General features: G+C 32.7%; 2 protein-coding genes across 2 annotated transcripts; both read left to right on the top strand.

The window, feature by feature from the left end:
* The first annotated feature begins 1,965 nt into the window (after positions 1–1,965).
* LOC120171748 (dnaJ homolog subfamily B member 1-like) lies at positions 1,966–4,502 on the top strand. The gene is made up of 2 exons (XM_039179402.1): positions 1,966–2,631; positions 3,768–4,502. Exons 1-2 carry the CDS (start codon positions 2,135–2,137, stop codon positions 4,201–4,203), a joined length of 933 nt encoding a protein of 310 aa, XP_039035333.1. The 5' UTR covers positions 1,966–2,134; the 3' UTR covers positions 4,204–4,502.
* Positions 4,503–6,610: 2,108 nt separating this feature from the next.
* Positions 6,611–11,608, top strand: LOC120171757 (protein PTST homolog 2, chloroplastic-like). The gene is made up of 8 exons (XM_039179414.1): positions 6,611–7,315; positions 7,753–7,918; positions 8,167–8,347; positions 8,469–8,659; positions 9,338–9,483; positions 9,646–9,793; positions 11,073–11,141; positions 11,231–11,608. The coding sequence occupies exons 1-8, from the start codon at positions 6,741–6,743 to the stop codon at positions 11,351–11,353; spliced, it is 1,599 nt and encodes a 532-aa protein (XP_039035345.1). The 5' UTR covers positions 6,611–6,740; the 3' UTR covers positions 11,354–11,608.
* Positions 11,609–23,341: the final 11,733 nt, after the last annotated feature.

The raw sequence follows: 23,341 nt of genomic DNA on the forward strand, positions 1-23,341 counted from the left end.
CACTACTACCCTAATCGAAATAGCTAAGTCATCATGCAACATAACATCAACATATTTAGGAATCGTAGCACCCACCCCAATTTCAACACAAATTTTCGTGTATTCTAACCTCTTTTTAGAAGCAGTAACAAAATCCATAGAAAGAGGAATGCCTATCACACTAACAATATAACTCAAATTTGTCTTCGAGTAAAGTTCCAACGCACGTTATACAAATGCACCCATACATGCATCTTCGTAAGATAAAAAAACGAGGCACTTTATATTAGGTTCTTGTTTCCTAAGGATTAGTGGCTTATTTTGAATATGCCAAAGTCCATTCTCCAAAACCCAATCACGAGCAGCCTTAGAAACGAAAGGGAAAACATAAAGATTTGGCCCAACCAAACTAACCTGAATAGGAGAACCCTTCGAATCTTTCCCCCACAAAACCTCCACAATTCGCTGTATAGAAGCAAGATTCGGAACAGACCCAAGCAAAATCCACTAGATAGCTACCACTCTGAAATCCCATCCTCAAAAATCTTAGAAGGAGGTTGAATAAGAGGAACACCATCATAAACCACCGGTGGAAAAAACTCCAAAGTTTGTCGTGTCGAACCCCCCAAACAACATCCTCCTATCCAACTTAGAAGAATCACTCATGAAGTTGAAAGTAAAAGAACCTCAGAAATCAAAACTTGGAAATCCCGATCAAAACCCATCGAGCAGTAACGAAAATCTCAGATTCCATTAGACATGCTAATGTGCATCCAGAGAAACCCGTTAACATGTGCCATCTCTCTTTCTATCTGTATTTATTTATTTTTCATTTGTTCAAGTATTTTGGTTGGGTTTTTAACTTTTTTCATGTATAGTTCTTATATGATATAAAGTGAGTAGTTTTAATGTTATAAGAAAATATCCAAATTATGTATTTAGTTTACGATAATAGTTGTAATTTTTTAATATAATTTTGGATATTTTCACTTTTTAATAAGAGTAACGATTTTTGTTTAAAAATAAATAAAACTGAATTATGAGGAGTGAAGGCACGATGTCGTTTTTAATGAGAGTGGGGCGTAAATATACGGTTACCTGACCCATGATTCCGATCTAGATTCTGTATATTTTAGAAATAAATGAAAATATAAGTAAAATTAGAAAAAAATATAATAAAAATACTTGTACTTGAAACGCAAGATACTCTGGGCTTCTTCTCCAGCTAATTAATTAATTAATTAATATATATATTTTTTATAATATTCTATTTCTTAAATCCCTTGACTGCACTTCACGACCCCATTCTATTCTATTCCCATCTGTTTCCCTTTTTGAAAGGCTCAATTACTTGTATAAGATCACAAGAGATTTAATTATTTTTTATAATAATTCGAGGATTATTTAAATTTTTAGATTTTATTGTTATATATATAATATTGTTCTTATAATATTTATTATCATTTGAAATAAATATATTTTGTAATTATATATACACTAATTATTTATCCTAATTTATAAAAATAAAATCACAATCTTATTTTGTTGAAATTGCTGCACATTCATGATTTGATGAATAAACAAAACTCATTATTTTTTAGATTAAAAATTAATTTGATAATTATCTTACAATTATCTTTTAATGAAGTGTTTGACTCATTTTTTATTCATATTTTAATATGAAAACATACTTTGATTTATTTTCTTTTTATAATTTATACCAAATAGTTTTTTTAATTTTAAGGGAATAAATATTTAAAACAATTAAAGTTTTTTAGACTTAAAAAATGCAAAAAAAGAAGAAGTGGTGAACGTGGCAAATACTATTGACTATTCAAGAATCCTTTGAAGATGTTGAGCAGTTGCCCTAAACTAACACTCTACAGAATAAATAAAAATCGAGAATTATTTAAAAAGAAAAATCTAAGAAGCGTGATTGCAGCGTAGCTCTAGCTATCTCTTTGCCTGTTTCTTTTTCGCGTTTCTTAACTCGGCCAACTCGGCGATTCGCTGTTCCCACCTTTTTATTTACTTCTTTTCGCTTTTCCCACGACATTACATTCTCCTTTAGCACTCAAACCCAGGAAAAAAGTTTTTTTTCTTCTAAAAATCTTGTGTTTCCCCCCCTAAAAGTGAAGAGGCAAATAGAGTGAAAATGGGGGTTGACTACTACAACATTCTGAAAGTCAGCCGTAGCGCGACGGAGGAAGACCTGAAGAAGTCCTACAAGCGGCTGGCCATGAGGTGGCACCCGGACAAGAACCCCGTCAACAAGAAAGAAGCGGAGGCTAAATTCAAACAGATTTCTGAAGCCTGCGACGTCCTCAGCGACCCGCAGAAGCGTCAGATCTATGACATCTACGGTGAAGAAGGGCTTCAATCGGCTGAATTATCGAGCCCCAATGGGTTTAGTGGCGGCGGCGGTGTCGGTAGTGGTAGAGCCTACAGGTTTAATCCTAGGAATGTTGAAGATATATTTGCTGAGTTTTTTGGAGGGTCGGAGAAGAGGTTTAGTGGAGACAGTGGGGTTGGGAGTCAAGGGAACAAGAAGGCGGCGCCGGTTGAAAGCAAGTTGGTTTGTAGTTTAGAGGAGCTTTATAAAGGTGGTAGGCGCAAAATGCGAATTTCCCGCACCATTGCTGGTGAATTTGGGTCAGTACGTGCACTTAACTCTGGGTTTATTGTTTCATCATGAAAGCTTTAAACCATTCTGGATATGATAAGTTTGCATGTTGATTTGTTTTTTTTAATCTGTATTTATTTGTTGCTTATGAGATCTGGATTTTCGGGAAGAAGCAATCTGAGAAAGGGTGTTGATAATTCTTCAATTCTCTGGATAGTCAAGGGAAATTCCTTAGATAATTAGAGATTAATTCCTTTTAATACCCCCCCCCCCAAATATATATATATATATATATTCGAAAGCCATTAAACTTAATTTAGAATTTGGAATTGAAGAGATTAATTCTTCAATGTATATATTCCTTTGATGTGGAAAGATTTCTTTAAAAAAAGAATAAAAGGTTTGACTTCTACTCACGTTTAGTTCTTTTTGAAGTTGAACTCCAGTTTTTGGTTACCAATTCTTTTTCAAGTTGATATTTTGTGCATCCTCTGTAAATTGATGGTAATTTGGGAATATCCTCAATCCAAGTTGAATTCAAGATCTCCCATTTCCTGTTTTGATAAAATTTGTGTTGACAACATCAGAATCTGATTGCTAAACAGATCAGTTGACTGCTGTAGAATTTGCTGCATATCAAATTATCCATAAATGAAACCGTTATCGATTCCTTGGATTTCTTTTTCATTGGCATGTTAATGCTCCAGAAATGTGTCTGGTTGTTGCTATGACACGTCAATGGTTAGAGAATGAATATTCGGTGTTGTCTTTTCTTCTTCGGAAAGGATTTTCAGTCGTGGAATATTAAGGCAGTTTGTTTGTTTGCAAGTTTATTTTAGACCGTTCTCATCCTGTCATCGTTTTAGAAAATTCCTGCTTCTTCAATAGTAAAAATATTAAGTCACCTAAACTTGTCAATAGGAAGGCAATGTGACGATCAGGTTTGGAACTTAAAAACTCGAACCTGGATGTTTGTTAATATGTTTTAAGTTTTTGGGACTGAAAAACGTAAGAAGTAAATCATTTTGGAGCCAAATTATGTCTTTTTTCACCTCTACTTGAATTTTTTTCATCACTTAAATTATTGGTTGGAGCAACAACTTGAAATGATTTGCTTTAATTGTCCCCCCCCCCTCTGTTTGATGTACAATTAACTCTGTTGCAGTAAGCCGAAGACGGTGGATGAAATATTGAAGATAGATATCAAGCCTGGCTGGAAAAAGGGCACAAAAATTACTTTCCCCGAGAAAGGAAACCATGAACCCGGTTTCACTCCATCTGATCTAATCTTTGTGATAGACGAGAAACCGCATGCCATTTTCACGCGGGACGGGAATGATCTGATTGTCAATCAGAAAATCTCTCTTCTCGAAGCCCTCACCGGGATTACCCTCAGTTTGACAACCTTGGACAGAAAGAACCTCACGATCCCGGTTACAGAAATCGTGAAACCAGGCCATGAGGTGGTTATCCCGAACGAAGGGATGCCGATCTCGAAAGAACCCAACAAGAAAGGCCAACTCAAAATAAAATTCGATATCATCTTTCCCTCGAGGCTCAATGCAGAGCAGACGTCTGATCTGAAGAGGGCCCTGGGGTGAGCTGATAAATAGCAATATAATCCATGCCGGAGTTCACAATTGTCTATTTAACACCGATCGATATTGATTGTCAAGTTGATGTAAATAGGTTTAATTCTCGACTACTAAAAGATTAGGGATCGAAAGGGTTGTAAATAGTGTGTTGATAGAGTGAGTGACTATCTGCCACTGTGTTCTAATTGGGAAATTTTATATACACTTTGTATATAGTGCTAGTGTGGCGTTGGAAGTTGAAGGAAAGACCTTTCTGTGTTGCTAAAATGTCTAATTTTATAAAGTCCTTTTTGTGTTGCTGTAAAGCATGACCATATGTTCTTTTGATTTCTATAGTTTAAAAGATTGTTATTGATAAGATTACTGCATTTACCTCTTTAGACAGGGTTAAAAGTGCTTTAATTTCACTCATGGGGTTAAAAGGCTGCATTGATTGCGTTGTTCGTGGAGGAACTAAGTTGGTGGCCGGAGCAGAGCAATCAAACGAGGAATTGGCTTACGATTTGGCAAGCGCTGCAAAGTTGCATGCATGAATGGATGAAAATGCTTCAGAGAATAAAAGCATAAAGGTATTATGGGTGGGATTGTGTTCATATCAGATTTATGCATAAATTAAATATATTTCAGGTTTGTTTTCAACAATAATATTTAAATTTTCCTTGAATGATCATCAATTAAAATGATAAAATATAGAGCTATGTTGAAAGAAGTTAAGTCATTAAGAAAACATTAGTGTGTATTAAATTAACAACATAATTTCTTCTACTGGATTTATTATTTGAATAAAATGAAATTTTATGTTTACGGTGAATTATAAACTTTTAAAGAATAAGCATATATAATTTTATTGTAATAAAAAATAAATTATCAAAAAATTACTTAAATTATAGGAGAATTTAATTTTTTTAGGTGAATGATTCAATTCTTTTAATCCATTTATGATAATGAAGATTACTTATCTCTCAATAAAATTTAAAGAATAAATTATATTTCTTAAATAAGATTAGGGATTTAAATTCTAACGTTTGCAAATCGAACAACATATATTAAAAAAAATTAACTCCTTAATAGACCTCTAAAATTTAATATGGATTTAACGACTATTAAATTAAACATCAGTAGTTAATTCAAGAAAACTATCATAAATAAATGAATATGGATCATATTAGAATAGTAGTGGGGGAAGTTCTACCGTTCGACAACCTTAATATACGATTAAAGAAAGACGCTAGCGAAAATTTTATTATTTTTTTAACATTTTCTGTAAAAAAATTACCTAAAACATTATTATTTCTACCGGAAATGTTATTATTGGGCGCTTTATTGGTTTGGTAATATATCCTATAAAACGTTACCTAAAATATTATTTTTTTATCGGATATATTATAAAACCTGATAAAACGCCTAATAATAATATTTTCAGTAAAAATAATAATATTTTAGATAATATTTTTACTAAAAATATTAAAAAATAATATTTTCAATAATGCTTTTCTTTATCCATATATTTGATTACCGAACGTAAGAGTTACCCATTTTAGTGTAGGCAAGCAAAATCAAGAAGTGAATAATTGGACACAATCAATCACGTGATGTGAATCTGATTTCAGCTTCTCATAACGTCCTATCTCCCACTAAACCCTTATCCGCATCTAAAATACAGCTTTATTCTAATACCACATATTAACATAAAAAAATCACTTTTAATATCCTATTAATTTCTCATAATAAATTTAATAATATCTACAAAATTATGTAGACGAGTGAACCTGGTGAGTTATATTATATTCCTGAAAATTATTTTTTTATTTAATGAATTAATTTACTTTAGAAACTAATTAAAAAATAATTATTATTCTTAGAGATATTAGGTTCGAGTATAAGAATGTTTAAGCTTTTATTGTTAAATTATAAATCTTAGAACATATACTAAAATATTATTTTGTAAACATCTTAAATTAATAAAAAAACATATTCTCTTATTCATTATATTTTAAATTGTCATTATAGATATTTTTATTCATACAATCTTCATTTAACTTGATATTATGAATTAATTGAATTTTTTATTTCATACTTTTTACTTTACTAAACATTAGAACTAAAAGCTTTATATTTTGGTATCTATTTTTTATTTAATTATGTATTTTAAATTTTTATAAGATTTAATTTAATATTTAAATTTATTTTTAATCTGATTAAGTATCTATATTTAATTTGTTGGTTTAAATTGATATTTCATTAAATTTATGAGCTAAATTTTATAAATAATTTTTGCATGTTATTATTCTAGTAAAAAGGCGATTGGGACAGTGAAAATTTGCCCGCCCAAAATGTATCTAAAACGGTGCTACACCTCCGCGTTAAATAAGGGTTACGCTTTTCGGTAGTATTGTTCGTTACTTGGCTCTATTTCCCTCTTATCTTTCCTTTCCCTTTCCCTCACTCTATACGCCTTAAAGTACCTGAAGATGGAATCTTTTTGATCAGTTATTGGTTTCCGTTTTACCTGTCAGCAAAGTGTTCGGAGACATGCCTGAACCATGGCCACCTTCACCACCTCCAGCCATATTTTCGTATCACCGCATTCGTTTCTAACACACTTCCGTGCTCGGGTTTTCCCATCCTGTTTCTGCGGGATTAGCCACGGAAATAAAAGGAATTCGGTGTCTCTGAAGCTGAATCCTGTGCGTGGTTTGGTGTTCGGGGAAGAGAAGAAAAGGGTTTCTTGTTGGTGCAAGAAAGGGTGGGACAACGACGGGGATTTGGCATTGGAGGCTGAGATATTGAGGTTCATGAGAAATAGTGACAAACCCGAGGCTTTTCCTAACCAGAAGGAGCTGCTTAATGCTGGGAGGATGGATCTGGTTGAGAGGATTAAGATACAAAGAGGGTGGCTTGCTATGGGCTGGGACTTGGATGATGATATTGATAATCGACATGGATTTCCAGAAAATACGTTCCCAGAAGATGGTGTCAGGGATTGGGACATTATGGAGGAGAAGAAGAAATGGGATTACCAGACTCAAGAAAGGGCTCGAACTGAAGTTGAAAGTAATGGGACAACTAATTTGGCTGTTAGTTCTTCTAGCTCACCTTCCTCGTCTGGTAGATCACTGTGAGATTTTTAATTCTTTGGGATTTTACTTCCTTAGTTTACCTTTTTGCGTGGAAAGCTTAGTTCTTGCACTTGTTGTTCGAAGGCCTTATTGAATTTTGTTCTCTGTTGTGCTATCATTCTCGTGTTAATCTTTCTTTCATGTAGAAAAGGTGTTTTTCTTGGACTTGCTATTGCTTGTGAGATGTTATTTGAATTTGGATGTGCTATGATTTTAGAAGAACCAATCTTGTGGAATTTCTTTTTGTAGTTATATATTTGTCATGTTTGGAATTAGTAAACAATTGCGAAGTTAAATGTGTTACTTCCAATGAGTTTATACTTTTTCCTGCAAACCACTTAATCTCTTTTTGAAATGAGAACAAAGGGGAGAATGCTGGAATCATGGGTGATTTGTGTCCTCGGTAGGGTTTTGACACATGTTTTTGTTTGTTCAGAGAAGTAGCAGCTGAGGATGATTGTGGCATTAACGGTATTCTGAGTCGTTTAGAGAAAGAAAGGAATATGAACTTTGGGATTGGTTTCAAAGAGAATGGTTTCAATACTTGTTCCCAAACTAACTGTACTGAAGAAGATTCTCTTGTCCAAGCCTCAATAGATTTGGTATATTGGGTTTATTAGTTTCAAAATCTTTCTCACATCCCTGTATCATTTTTCAGCTTATACATGTTTCATATTTTACTTATATGAATAAAGATATTTTATATACTTTCTAGGATAATTATGTCTCCACAACTGTTATCGATGTCTCCTCCATCTTAAACTTAATTCTGTGTGCTTACATTTGACCATCAGCTTTCTTCTGTGTAATTTATAATTCATAACCTTTTGTGTTTGTTATGTTGTAAAAGACAGTTGGTAGTCCTCGTAGAAAAATACTTGCATCATTCAGCAATAGTCCTGGCCCAGTCAGTGATACCAATGCCAATTTTGGTCAGAATCAGTCTCTATCAGGCATTGATGGTTTAAGCAATCCAACATGGAGAGAGTGGAGCCTTCAAAGAGCAGGATTTTCTGGCAAGGAATATGAAGGTAGCCCATCTATTATTTCCGGATGTTTCATATCTGAAATTTGTATATTAGACACTTCTATTTGTACTAATGCAACTTACAATTGCTGAAATTATCTCCAATGGAATGAAATTTCCAACAGATATTTCAGGTTATAAGTCACTTGAAATAAGAAATAAATCCAATGAGCTAGACAGAAGAAAAGAGTCACGTGCTTGTGGAAAAGTTATTAACGACAATGAAATACGAAGTCGTCTTGAGCACTTGAAGTTGGAGCTTTCATCTGTATTGCAGACATTGAGGTCTAATGCTAATGAGGTTTTACCACGGGAGGTGAGCAAACGATCTCTGTTTCCATTTTTTTTATTAGCTTCATGTGACTACTTTGCCAGATTCTTTTTTGTCCCCCCTCAAAATGGAAGGCTAATCAAAAGTATTTTGTAGCTTCCCCTTTGCTTGATTACTAGGTAATTGAAAGACAGTATAGCTCTTTTTGCAATTCAGTTGTTTTTTTTATTCAAGATAGTTTCTTTACAAGTTAAATAAGACCTCCTTTCATGTTTATTAATTTAGAAATACAAATAGAAAGAACTGGGAAAACAAATGAAAAACCAGAGGATGGAAGGAGAGTATTAGAGGTGGAGGCAGCTAGTTCTATTCCTGGTTTATTCTCTGAAGGAAGAAAGACTGAACAAGTGATATTTATGCCAGTGCAAGGAATAAAGCTCTTATGTTCTTAATCTCTGTCTTGGGGATCAGTTATTCATGACTTGTAGTTATGAGATTTTCTTTTGTTATCTTTCTCTTTAGGATCTGTTTGTTTACAGCATAATTTAAACTGGAGGAGTGCTTTGAAAAAGATGAAGAAAATTGAAACTTTATTTTGTCAACATGTGCTGACTGAAGATTTAATTGGACTTCTGGATTACTTAGGAACCTCCTATTGTGCAGTTACCTTACATTTATTTTTAGTTTTTTACTAACTTTTAACTCTGTTACCATAATCCCTAGGGTGATGGAAGTTCCACTGATGATTTTCGTAAGCTTTCTGATGCTTGGGAGTTCCAGGAAAATGAGATATTGAATGCCCAGGACAATTTGCGATCACTACGGGCAAGGTTGGCAGTTTTAGAAGGGAAGATGGCACTGACAATAATGTATGCGCTACTCATGCTAGTTTAAGAAAATACCAACCTTATTTTACTTCTCATGCTAATTTAAGAAAATATATACCTTATTTTACTTAACTCATGCTAGTATAAGAAAATACCTACCTTATTTTACTTCAAAAGCATCATATTTCTACGCTCCTTTGACAGAGATGCACAAAAGACTGTGGAAGAGAAACAGAAAAGGATTGATCATGCTCGTAGAGCGCTACAGGTTCTTCGTACTACTTGCATAGTGTGGCCTATTTCTGGATCAGAGGTGCTGTTAGCAGGATCATTTGATGGGTGGGCTACCAAGGTTTGCTCACACCTCAAACTGACTAGACAGAACTGATAATGACATTTTTCTTGATCATTGCATTCATTAATTACTGTGCAAGTCGAGTCTCGCTGATAAAGCATGTACATAAACTACCTGTTTTTGCTTGAATCTCTCCTGACTTCATAGTCTTGTTCTATCTGTAATTATGCTGATAGCTTTAGGGGGGAAATGTTTTTAATGCTTTATAGAAAAAAAGATCGGCAGTTAATTTGTTGCGGAAAATAAAAAAATTGAACTAAAGATGCAAATAAGCAGATACTTATGTGCCTAGACCTATAATTGCTTAACTTTAGAATGATGGAGATACATGCATCATGTCCCAAAAAGGAGCTGTGAATTCTGTATTGGTTAGGTACTACAGTTCAAATGAATATATAAGTGTTCACAATGGTTTTCAAGTTGTGAGGCTTCCTTTGGAGCGGACATACTAGAGTTTGATTGGGCATTTCTTTAATTTGTGAAGCCTTTTGAAGAGAGCTGTGAGGGAATATGGGCTGAGGTAGATGACACTTTACACGTAGGGATGGACTGTAACATGTTATTTACCTGCAATGTCCTTGCTTTTTGGTAAAGCAAAACAGGCCTGTTTTCTGTACTTACTCTGTCCGTTTGAATGCTCTATATGGGTTGCTGACTTGCTGTGTGTCTGCAATAAACTTTCCGGCAGCTCCCGCTTCATGTTTGGTGGGTCGAGTGCACACTTCCTTGCTTTAGAAATTTCTATGTTGTATGTCATTGTCAACAGGAAGTACTGCATTCATGTTGTCAAGTTATGGTGTTTCTATTTCCTTAGGAGAGGCATGTGTGTGTTCTCTACTTTAAGCTCCCGTTTAGAAGTGGAGATGCCAAGAATTCATGCATTCAGTTCTAACTTTGAAGGACTGACAATAGGATTCTGTTGTGTTTTAACCTGTGCATATATTTGAAAACACCATTTTTCACCGTTTGTTGTGTTAGTGTGAGTCAGACAAGTGGTAAGTTGGCAGTTAGTGGTTTAAAGCTGACCCTATTCCCATATGTAATGGGGTAAGGGGAGGTAGAGTAGTAGGCTGCCCAACGGCAGGTTGAGAGCAGGCTTCCGTGGAAGACCTCCGTTATGAATTGCCCTCAGTGGGACTCGATCCCACGACCACAAGGTTAAGAGCCTTGTGCTTTACCAACTGAGCTAGACGGCAAGACTAGTGGTTTAACATTCTTGTAAATCTGGATACTTGTCATTTTTTGGTAGCTTATGAATTACGGTCATAACTTGCAGAGAAAAATGGAGAAGTTGAGCAGAGGTGTTTTTTCTGTACACTTGGAGTTGTATCCAGGGAAATACGAGGTGCATATTTTTGTCAACTTTGTTTTGTTTCTAATTTCTGTTAATATTTACTTACATGATGGATAGCTCAGCACCTGTACCTTGTGTAGATTAAATTCATTGTTGATGGTGAATGGAAGGTTGATCCCTTGCGCCCTGTCGTTAACGACGGTGGATTTGAGAATAATCTACTTATCATAAGGAGCCAGGCTTGCGGAGGCATGTTAAGATAATTCATCACAAAAATGGTAGGACATAGGAGTAAATGCAGTTGATTTTTCTTTTTAGTTTCCAATTTCCTTCTTGTAAACAAGAAGAACAGAGCTGGTAGAAGTTTGATTTAATGATTCTTTTTCAAGGGGCATCATATAATGAATGTAACAAAACCATATCGGACCACCGTCCGATACCCATTCTCTCTTAAATGTTGTGTTTTTACCTTGTTGATAATGCAAAAATCTACGCGAGATGATATTACCTTGATCATATATTTTTTAGAAGTCGTGAATTGGTAATAGTTGATGTAGAGATTGGAATTTCAAATATTAAAAATTCGGATAAATACAATATGAGCACCACTTTTATATGGGAACGTTTATTGGTTTCAAATTCAAATATTACAGGAATTATATGTATCCGACATATTATCACGTGTAACCCCACTTCGCCACAGCAGTCGCATGCATCTGATTACAAATTCATCTTATCAACTATATATACACGGAAAGTTAGTAAATGGGAAAGCAGACAAAGAATAGCTTCCACCAGGCATCGGCTGCCACGTTGTATCATTCCTCTCCATTCGATTGATCAAACCATATCTCTAGTCTATGGAATTACAGGTTTGGGAGTGGGTCGGAGACCAAGGGCACGTGGATGATTAAAACTTAACCATCACTCTGACCGTGGACGGAGGTGGTCGGCAGGGGAAAATATCTGTAGTCATCGCTCAGCACCATTTATCTACTCATCCATTCTCCGTCTTTATAATCTTCCCTTCTTGGTCAATTTTAACTTTAAAGCTTCTAATTTTAAACTAAAAGATATAGGAATGAAGCAGTTTTGATCGAGTATAATTAAATGGAGGGGTATGTCAACATAAAAAAAAAAACATGAAAACGTGTTTGAGCAATTGAAGCTTGTTATGGGAAAATGCTGATGGAATGCATCGACTAATAAGTTGTTCAGTTTTTGAGTGCAGCAAGCAACATGTCGAAGTCCACTCTTTTAGGCTGATTTAGCTAAGGCAACACTCGGCGATAAGATTTGGTGAGCCCAGCAGCTGAATGAACGCCTCGGGAAATTGGAATGATACAATCAAATAATTTCAATTTTTATTTTAAATTAAAGACGAGACTTTTTTAGGTAGAAACTAGAAAGGATTTTTGTCATCTGATCCAATTTGCATCATCAAGATTCTGTTTATCAACGCACGTCATCTTTTATCAATTAACAAGTATGGATAATATCATAAACAAAAATATATTCTATTATTTAACCATTAAAAAGTTTGTATTCTATTAAGCTTTCGTGAAAAAGATTTACGATAAACTACATATTTAATACTTAAATATTTTTATTTTGGGAAGTTAAAAAGTCCAATTTAGGTTGCGTTAGAGTTTCTGCCCTGCTTTTCTCTCGACCGCTTAACCGTCTGTGCAAGGTTTTTCCCTTTATTCAACTGAAGGAGATTTCGAAAGAAACCCGTCCAATACAGATTTCAATCTTGCAAAGTATTTGCTATTTTCAACAAACGAACATTACAGCGTTAGAGCGCACGCTGGAGGAGTTGGACATCGGAGAAGATGAGGAGGAAGTAATCGCAATTGAACAACAAAACGTGAAGGAAGGGATTTTGTTTGAAAACTGCTTCGTGGGGATGTTTTTAACAGCCAGTTTAGTAAACTTCCAAGCGATAGAAAACAATTCTGGCAAACGTCTGGAGACCGATAGGAGGCATATCGATTATCGAATTAGGAGAAGGAAGATCTCTCTTCTGACTGTACCACAAGGTTGATGTAGACAGGATTGAAAACGAAGGGCCATGGTATTTCAATTCACACATATTGGTTTTCTATAAACCGCAAGAAGGGAAGGATCCGAGTTCAATACCACTCCATACAGTAGATTTCTGAGTGCAAATCAATGAATTACCAATAGGCTTTATATCAGAAGATGTCGCAAAGCAATTGGGGAATTTCATAGGAAATTCATCTCATATGATAAGACAGCGATCTCAATAGGATACAGAGGAAGAATCAGAGTCATGGTAAAGTTGGATTTGAGATACCAGCTAAAAGGAAGGACTATCAATACCAAACGAAAAATTCAGCTATGCTTCTTTTCAATATGAAAAGCTAAGATTATTTTGTTATCTGTGCGGCAAACTAGGTCACGGAGAGAGTTTCTACCCTATTCGATTAGTGAAAGAACAAAACGAACTGCTGCCACAATGGGATGAATCCCTCAAAGCACAACGAGGCAAAGAACATTCCATACAAGTATATGGCTACGTGAGGAGGGCTTTCAAGCAGCAACAAGAATGGAGGAGGGCCAACCTATAAAGTCAAGGAACGATAATGCAAGACAACCAATGGTACACAAAGGTGCTCAATTTAATAGTGAGGTTGTTCAGACACCAAAACTGAAACCAGGGGAACCAACGTGGGTAAATGCCATAATAAAGAAGACTTTCACATCCAATAGAGAACATATGCCAGCTACACAGAGATGATGATAGTAGAGGAATATTTGCCTATACAAAAAGATGAGGGTTTAAAGAGACAACGACAACTACATTCAACAAGATTCCAAGAATGACAAAAATTTGATATCCGCAGGCCTGAGGAACCAGGCCATCCGGATGCCATTCTAAGTTGGAACATCCGGGGTTTGGGTGAACCTCGGGCGGTTAACCGTCTCCGACACATGTTGAGAGACATTAACTCATTTGTAGTTTTCTTATCCGAAACAAAACTGCAGAGTTCGCGCATGGAGAAAGTCAGAAGATCACTAGGATATCTACATGAAATTGAGGTAGATTCACGAGCAGCAACGGCGGATTATGTTTGGCATGGAAAGGATCGCTAGATGTTACACTCAGGTCTTTTTCAAATTCACACACAGACGTGGTAATTTCATATTTAACCGAAAACAGTAATTGGAGATGCACAGGTTTTTATGGAGCGCCAGAGGAAAATAAAAGAAGATTTTCTTGGGAACTATTGAGACAATTGAATGATAATCCAAGCTTCCCCTGGATGATTATAGGGACTTCAACGAGATCTTATACTCGTTTGAATAACAAGGGGTGCTTCACGAAATGAGGCAAATATTCTATACAATCGTACCTTAGTTCTTTGAGTTTGACGTCTATGTTTTTATTAAAATGATCTCGTTTTGAAACGAGAATCAATGTTCGATACAATCGTACCTTCGTTCTTTGAGTTTGAAGTCTATGCTTTTATTAAAATGATCTTGTTTTGAAGCTTCTCGTTTCTGATTAGTAAACTGTTCAATATTTTTTTATTGAAGTAAATTTCGGAACGCGGTTCTATAGCGAATTCCACATAGAGAAGAAGGAAACGAAAAAGAAATGTGGATTGTTTTTTTTAACTGTCAAATCAGACTTTTGTTAATGGATTAACGAGAGTTAACAATCAAAGAATCAAAACTGAATAGATCGATAACGTAACGAATCAAAACTATTTTTTTAAAAATCAATGACCAAAATTAAATGGACCAAAAACATTGGGAACCATTCGTATAGTTTACCCTACTTTTTAATATTGTGATAAATCTATCCTTAACCCAAAAATGTATCACAAATATTGATAGAAGTAAAATATAAGGGTAGATTTTAAATTCAAATGATAAAGGGTAGTACGTTATTTTATATGCGACTTAAGTTTGAGTAATATTGTATATAAAGTGTATACGATTTTATTTAGGGTTAAGACAAATACTACTCTTAGATAAATTAAGAATAACAAAAAAAAGTTAAAATACAAAAATGGTATCTCGATTATAGGATAGTATTTTATTGAGTCATTCAACTATTAAAAGTTATAAAATAATTCATCGACTATCGGAAGTTGCTTTGTTGAGTCCCTCTACTATTAAAAGTTATAAAATGATCACCCGACCATTCATCATATTCCAAACTCGTCATTTTTCGTTAAAAAAATTAATGATGGTCTGAGCTGGATGTTAACATGCTGACTAAGATGTAATAGTTATTTGAAATTATGAGACCATATTTTATCATATCTTAGTCAGCAAGTTAACGTCCAGCTCATATAATCGTTATTTTTTTAATAAAAAATGACGATTTTGGAATATAATGAATAGTTGAGTGACCTTTGTGTAACTTTTAATAGTCAAGGGATCAACCAAGCAACGCCCTATAGTTGAAGGACCATTTTGTAACTTTTAATAGTCAGAGGACTCAACAAAGTAGTATCCTATAGTCGAGTGACTGTTTGTATACTTTACCCAAAAAATAATAACTTAAGTTTAATTGCCAAAAAATATCTATTAGACAAACCCTATAAAATGTCAATTTTATTTTTCTTACCTGTTATTTTCCCAGGAAAACTGCACATTTCTGTTCTAAAAGCTATGGATAGATTCAAGCATGGCTCAGAAAAAACAAATAATAGTTGAACTTGAAGAAGATGGTATAGATTTTTTTCAAAACAAGGCTGACAAAGGACCACAATTATTTTTCCTTTCGTTGGGTCACTTTTCTTTAAAAAAAATATTTCAAATACTAAAATAATAGTAATATTTTTTGTCAATTGTATTATTAATTGAAAAAACATGACACCCTTATTCGAACGAAGCTGATGAGACATAATGATATACTTGGGAGTCATAATTATGAGATTGTTATGTATGAAAGCTGTAATTTTAAAATTGTTTTTGTGTACGAATCAAGTGACTTTAGTGATTGAAGAGATGATTGTTATTCATAGAAGGTTCGAGTTCGAGGATGACGTTTACAACAGTGCTGGGTATTCATTATCAAATGATTAAGAGTCTTTTGAATATATATGACATTATAATTACCCAATATTAATTAAAAAATCGTTCATGTATAATGTATTATCAAGAAACACATTATTAATGGAATTGAAATATGATACAGTTCTGTTAGTTTCATTCTATTGAAAAAAAGGCTTGGGCTAAGCCTAGTCTTACTAAAGCTACACAAATCAATTAAGGAATGTCTTAAAATTAAGGGTTCATTTTGGCCCATTTCCAATTGACAAGTAAGGAGGATTTCAACCGATTTGAAATTTTAATTGAATAAAAAAGAAGTCTTGAATTATCACTTGAAGATAAATACTTGATTCAAATAATTCTTTGGATATAGGTTTGATTTTTCAACAACTTTGGTAATGAGGAGTTCAAGTTGAAACAATTTCTTTGGATTGTCATAATTAAGACAATGAATTGTTTTGCCCTAGTTTTTATTCTAAAACGATTATCTAATTTTTCTCTCAAAGATTCATTTTAGGTGGCAGTTTAGTGTCATCGCCTTTTCCCCCCTATTTTCCTTTGATTTAAAACTAAATAAACATCCTCCCGATTTGATTCATTTCTTTTCACATATTCTTGAAGCATTTGTTTTTGTGACATGATTATTCATTTGTTTTTATGGCACGATTCTTGTCTATCATTACGATAGTTTGATGTTTTATGTCGCATTCATCACGATGTACCTCCTGATCATGAAAAAAATAACGATCTCATATAATTAGATCATCTTTTACGATAGTTTGTTAATGCATTTAGAATTGATCACGGAGTAATCTATCAGATTGATTCTCTTAATCTCCACACATATATCAATATTGCGTCTGGTTTGAAATAGAGACATAAAAATTATTTTTTTTAAAAAAATAGATAAAACATATATATCAGAGAAGATTTTGATATTTTTCATGTCTTTAAGATTTATATGTTAGATAAAACATATATTTCAGAGAAGATTTTGATTTAATGAAAATCTAATTTCTTGTTTAAAAAGTTTTCCTAATTGACTAAACAAACTTAATTTGTCAATAATTTGGAAATGAGCGGCTTGTTTTGACTGGGGAGTGTGTTGAAATGTAAATATTACAATAATTAATTTTTTTTTCATTATATTCTAAATCAACACTTATTCTTAATTAGTTAATAATAAAAGAGTAAAACTATTATTTTTAAATAGTCTACACTAATTACAAGATAATATATGTTTAAAAATTTCTTAATCATTTGACAATACATACATACCTTGTAAACACAATCACTCGAATCCGAGACTTTTAAAAAGAAGAATATTTCTTTTTATCATTGAACTAACTTAAAAAAATTCTAAACGAATAGAGTTATCAAAGTCTCCTAATAATTTTTCTTTTAATATATAACGTAAAAAATATATATTCTAGATTGAGGGTGGGGCTTAAATTTCACCCCTCACAATACTTTTAGCTGATATTGATAATAGTTTGTTGACTAATTAAATTATTTCTATAAGCTTATGCTCTTTAAAAAGAAACTTTAAAATACATTTAACTTGAGCATGATATACATGGTCCCATAGTATTATTATATTAATATTTCTATTGTTTTCATGTTCATGTGGTGTTATTGTCTATCGTTCAATTGCCAAGTGGGAGGAATTAGGTAAAGAGGTATATCATCAATCAATACGATTTACAAACGACTAATTTCTCTATCTTACAATTGGAATGGACCAAGGGTTGATAGATTGACATTTCTTTTGAAAATTTTAGATTTTTAAATAATTTTTAATTTTTATATAATTTAAATATGTTTATTTTTTATTAATAATTTATTTTTACTATCTCTAAAATTTTATAGGGTTTTTCTTAATATAAAATTGTGTTCGTCTCTACTTACGACTCAAAAAATTAAATCTTTGTGTGAGATGCAATTTTCCGATTTAATATACTTATAATTAATGTTGTCAAAAGTGTAGAAAAAATGGCTATCAGTTAACGATTCTTATAGAAACCCAACTCTAACTTGGAGGTAAACACGCCGAGTTTAAAGATCTTGCTTTTGATTTTAACCTAATTTTGACAAAAATTTAAGGAAGAATATGCATGAGTATGTTACTAAACATAGTTAACACACACGTGCACGAAAGAGAAAAATTCTTCTGAGGTCTCACTTAATTTGGTGACATTAATTCAGATAATAAAATATATAAAATATTAAGTTATAAAATAAATACAAAATATTTAAAGATTATATTAATAACTTACTTTTAATATATATATATATTAATTTTCTTCTCCTATTTTCACTTTTGATTATCATAGGGAGTATTAGGGATGGGCACTCAACCCGAACTCGATGGGTTCCGACTCGACCCGACCGACTCGATCAGGTTGATTTTTTTATAAAAAAATCAGGTTCGGGTCGGGTCGGGTTTTTTAAGTGTGATATTCGGGTCGGGTTCGAGTTTAGGGTGACAAATACCAGACCCGACCCAAAAAAATATATAATTTTACCTTATATAATTAGGAATAATTACAATAATACCTATATATATATATATATATATATATATATATATTTCTCAATTAAGTCATTGTTTTTATTGAATAAAAATAATTCTTTTATTATTTCAGATTGAGTTTCTAGGTCATATATTCGGGTTGGGTTGGATCGTGTGAAACATTGTTTTGGTCGGGTCGGGTCTCGAGTGGAGACTCCCTTGTTCTCGGGTCGGGTCGGGTGAACCAAAAATCCGACCTATGCCCATCCCTAGGGAGTATTCAATGTTAAAAAATGATTACGAATGTTCAGTGGTTAAAAATATTCTAATAAATAGTGAGTATCATTACGATCAACATAATATATATATATATTAAAAAGTAATAATTTTCGTGAAAATAGAACCGAATCAAAATTTAATGTATAATATATAATTAAACAAAATCAAAATTAATGTATTATATCATATATTTATTTAAAATCCATATGTGTAATTTTTATATTTATCACAAGTGAAAATAAGTATCCTTAAAACATTATGAATGTTCTATTTTTGTAAAAAATACTTAATAAAATCAATTTAAATGGATGAGTTGGATTTGAATTAGAGCTATTTGGCATTGCTTTTGAAAATTGCTATGAAAAAGTTCTTTTAAAAGTGATTTTGAGAAATTGAATTTAAAATTTTAGTGTTTGATATTGCTGTCAAAAAATACTTTTGATAAGATAAAATGTTCATTTCAGACATTATATTATAAATTAAAAATAAATTAACTTAACTAATGTTAAAAATCACTAAAATTTTTTTAATATTACAATAAAAATCACTAATGTTAGTTTATTTTTTTACTAAAACAAATAAAGTAATTTTAAATTAATAAATTAATAAATTTTAAAAAACATTAAATGCTGAAAATCCAGCTTTTCCAGTTGTGTTAAAAACCCAATTCTAAATGCATTTTTGATAACAAAAAAAAAATATATTGTTTCACATTACTTCTACAACCAAATAAGTGATTTTGGAGCTACAAACTCTTTTAAAAACTCCACCAAACGGGGACTCAGTCTACTACGATCAATGACATCTCAACCAAAATAATAATAATAATAATTGTTTGATCGATGCATCATGTGTTGTGTTGTAAACTTAATTAATTCTTAATATCAATCGCCAAAGTAGTTGGAAGCTACTTGGTCCGACTTCGGATATTAAAACAAATTTCTCGTAGCTATGGGACCAATCGAAGTTCATCTCAATCCCTACTTCGTTCCAGAATGTAACAACGTAAGCAAATGTAATACTTTCTTATCCTTAATTATTTTGGGTTTTTATATGATTAGTTGAGATACAAATATAAGTTACATTTTCTAATTAAAATTTTGTTTTGGAAACTTACAAGTAACAAGGGATAATAAACTATTTAATAAACTAAATTGTTTTATAAGTGTTTTACATTTTATAAAAAAGTACATATTGATCCAATGATGATTATAAGTTTAATGGGTAAAGAAATTATACTGAACGTGAGTTTAATTAATAAAATAGTTATTTTTAATTTTAAAATTATATACAAACATAAAAAATATATTATTATAATAATATTAATTAGCATTTAACGTAAGAATATTTTAATAAATTTTCATCTTAATTGGCACTCAACTAATCGTTGACACCAAGTCAATCAAAATCTTAAACAATAATAATAGATATAACTTCCATTTTTTTTTCAATTTTCAAAAGTTACCTAATTTGTTTTATAAGTATTTTACGTTTAAAAAAAATTTATTTATCATCTTCATGTAGATTTTTAAAAAAAAATCACATTAACCTTTTTTTAAAACATTTTTTACCTTTGTTTTTTTAACCCATGAGTGCTTGTTATAACCTAGTAAAATTTATAATTATTATTTTTGAATGTCTAAACTAGTTAGACTTCTTCTCACCTATAGATCAATGAATATTGCATGTTCAAGTATGTTAAAAACACATCTATCTTCTTATATATTGTAAAAATAATAATGTCAATCGAATTAAAATTTGATTTATTGTCATTGAACTTAACTAGATTAAAAACCGCAAAGATCTATAATGAGAACAACTCTCCCAATCTAATTAGTTTCCTTCATAACGTCAAAATTTAAACGCCGAAGAGATTCAATATTTTATCCCGTCAGATATGTTAAGTGTCAATACTAAACTAAATTATTTGTTTCACTAAAATAAATACACCAAAAATTAATTAGATTTGATTAAACCTTAAAGTCAATATCAAAATCAATGTCATAAAATATACAAGCAAAGAAATTAATATTTTTAATAAAATGTCAAGACTATCCTTATTTCCTTTTCTGCGTGTGAGCACATGTCATGACCATATTTGGTGGTTAATTTCGATAGGAGATAGAAAATGATAGATGAGATAAATTGATAAATTTATTCTTTCTTAATTATAACATGAACAATTTACCTCAATGGTTGATGCATGCCTTTCCCCCTTTTTTTTCCTTATCTAAAGTTGGAGTTGGTCCCATCCTCTTTTAATAAGTTAAAAACCACTCCCAAGGAAATAAGTATAATCGAAAGTTTGAACCAAATAACCTAAAAATTCATTGGAACAAGTCTGAATCTAAATTTTTCATATAAAGTTAGAAGTTTGAAATTTAACCTCGTAAATGGAGTAAATTAGATTATGAGAATCGTCTCGATAATAAATTTCTCTCATATTCAATTTGAATTAATTGATCAATAAATCATATATCAATAATTATAAAAAAAACACGAGACCTTGTTACTTGAATTGCAATACTACTTTTATGGCGTTTAATTGAGGGCATTGAATATGGTATTCTTTTGGAAGTTGTACTCTCTGAAATGATATTCGTAAGTCGTAATTGTTGACGAAAACGGGTAAAGGAAAACAAAAGAACACGAGAATTTTACGAGGTTCGGCAATGTGCTTACGTCCTCGGTGCCTAGGCGGCGCTAGAAGTTTTTTATTCAATGATATTTTAGGTCTAGGTTACATCTCTATTTATAATAGAAAACCCTGGTACATAATTACAAAATTAACCCTGTACCGTACCGCGGGGGCGCAGCCCCCGCACCCCCAACCCACATAATTCGTAACCCCACAACGAGACTTTCTTTGTAAGGACAGTTGATGTTCGCTTCGCTCACTCCATCTCCTGTCCTCTTTACTGGTATATTTATAAGCCATACCTAACAGTAATAATAATAGTTTGTAACAGTTTTCCTTTTCGTTTCAAAGATTCGAACTTTCCAATGCTCAGTTTTGTGGAAAGGTACTTAAAAGTCGAGTCAAATAACCTTTAGATTTTCAATGAGTATTGGTAGCTGCTCCAATTTAGGGAATTTGAAATAAAAAATCACAGTCAGAGCCTGTGTCTCCCATGGAAGCTTGGACGCTGCTATAGGAGGGATATTCCGTAATGAAGAAGGTCGGTGGCTCCTTAGATTTTCAAGGAGTATTGGTAGCTGCTCGGTTTTATTGGCGGAATTGTGAGCAGTCCACGACGCACTCCAGCATGCCAACAGATTGGGACTCCGACACATCGATATTAAAATAGACAATCCTAGAATTCCTCGGGTGGTACAAGGCAGAACGAACACTTTGTGTGATCATACGTTTGTGGAGTCGATCCATTTCTTAATCCAAAATAATTGGAAGATCCAAATCCGTCAAATTTCTCGGAAATATAATCAAGTTGCGAATACTTTAGTTAAACTCTATCGAGGACATCCATTGAAGGAAAGTATATTTACCCAGCCACCTGCTATAGTCGTTGCTCGAGAAGCATTTAAACCATTTTCGTAGTTTCTGATATTTGTAAGCAAAAAAAAAAAATTAAAACTAATTTAAGGCGATTTCATTACTTATTGATTGGTATGGGTGAGTTATGTTTGTGAGAAAATAAAATTAAACAATTTACATACACGGGAAATGCCATGCAGTTCGGATTTTCTTTTCTATCATATTGTGGAATACGGCTATCGGATAGAGTAAAATCGCAACTGATAATTTGAGAAAATAAAAACGAAGATAAAGAAAACACAAATTTTACGTGGAAAACCCCTAAATAATATAGGGTAAAAACCACGGGCAACGGTAGAAGAATTTCATTATGAGAAAATAGGAATTAAAACTTCTCTCGATCTAACAAGGAGAAAACAATAACAATTCTCTCTTGATAAAAAGGAGAAAATAACTCTCAAGAAAACTCTCTAAATTCTCTAGTATTGGGAGAAAGCTAGAATGATTTGGGATGGTTTTGAAGCTAAATGAGATAGGGTATTTATAGTTGAAGTTTAAGGACCAATCTTATAAATATCCTAAAGTTTAGTGACTAAAGTTGCAATTTTACCATTGCCAAATTTTCCAAAATTGCTGCACTGAATTCGATGCCTACCAATTTTTCAACACTGCACCGAAAGTGCAGTCAAACTTTCAACAATCTCCCACTTGAAGATTTGATTGGAACTATAATATCTTCACACCATTCGTTCTATCTTGTACCTTCATGTTGCTTATGTCTCTGACAGGCAACAAGAGGATTGACACCAAGTAAATTTATCGGCATTGATCGCATTCGTCATGAAATCTGCTATATTGTTTTTGGTATGGATCTCCTGTATATTTATCGTCCCTTCTTCCACCTTTTCAGGAATGAAATGATATTGAACTCGT

The sequence above is a fragment of the Hibiscus syriacus genome, unplaced genomic scaffold (genome assembly GCF_006381635.1).
Source record: "Hibiscus syriacus cultivar Baekdansim isolate YM2019G1 unplaced genomic scaffold, ASM638163v2 tig00003041_pilon, whole genome shotgun sequence".
In the NCBI taxonomy this organism is placed as follows: domain Eukaryota; kingdom Viridiplantae; phylum Streptophyta; class Magnoliopsida; order Malvales; family Malvaceae; genus Hibiscus; species Hibiscus syriacus.

What these genes read in the sequence shown, in the direction of transcription:
- LOC120171748 (XM_039179402.1), top strand. Translation starts at nt 2,135, where the DNA reads ATGGGGGTTGACTACTACAACATTCTGAAAGTCAGCCGTAGCGCGACG. An exon ending in ACCATTGCTGGTGAATTTGG is followed by an intron (nt 2,632 to 3,767) that starts GTCAGTACGTGC and finishes ACTCTGTTGCAG; the next exon opens with TAAGCCGAAGACGGTGGATG.
- LOC120171757 (XM_039179414.1), top strand. Translation starts at nt 6,741, where the DNA reads ATGGCCACCTTCACCACCTCCAGCCATATTTTCGTATCACCGCATTCG. An exon ending in TCCTCGTCTGGTAGATCACT is followed by an intron (nt 7,316 to 7,752) that starts GTGAGATTTTTA and finishes TTGTTTGTTCAG; the next exon opens with AGAAGTAGCAGCTGAGGATG. An exon ending in ATGAGGTTTTACCACGGGAG is followed by an intron (nt 8,660 to 9,337) that starts GTGAGCAAACGA and finishes CATAATCCCTAG; the next exon opens with GGTGATGGAAGTTCCACTGA.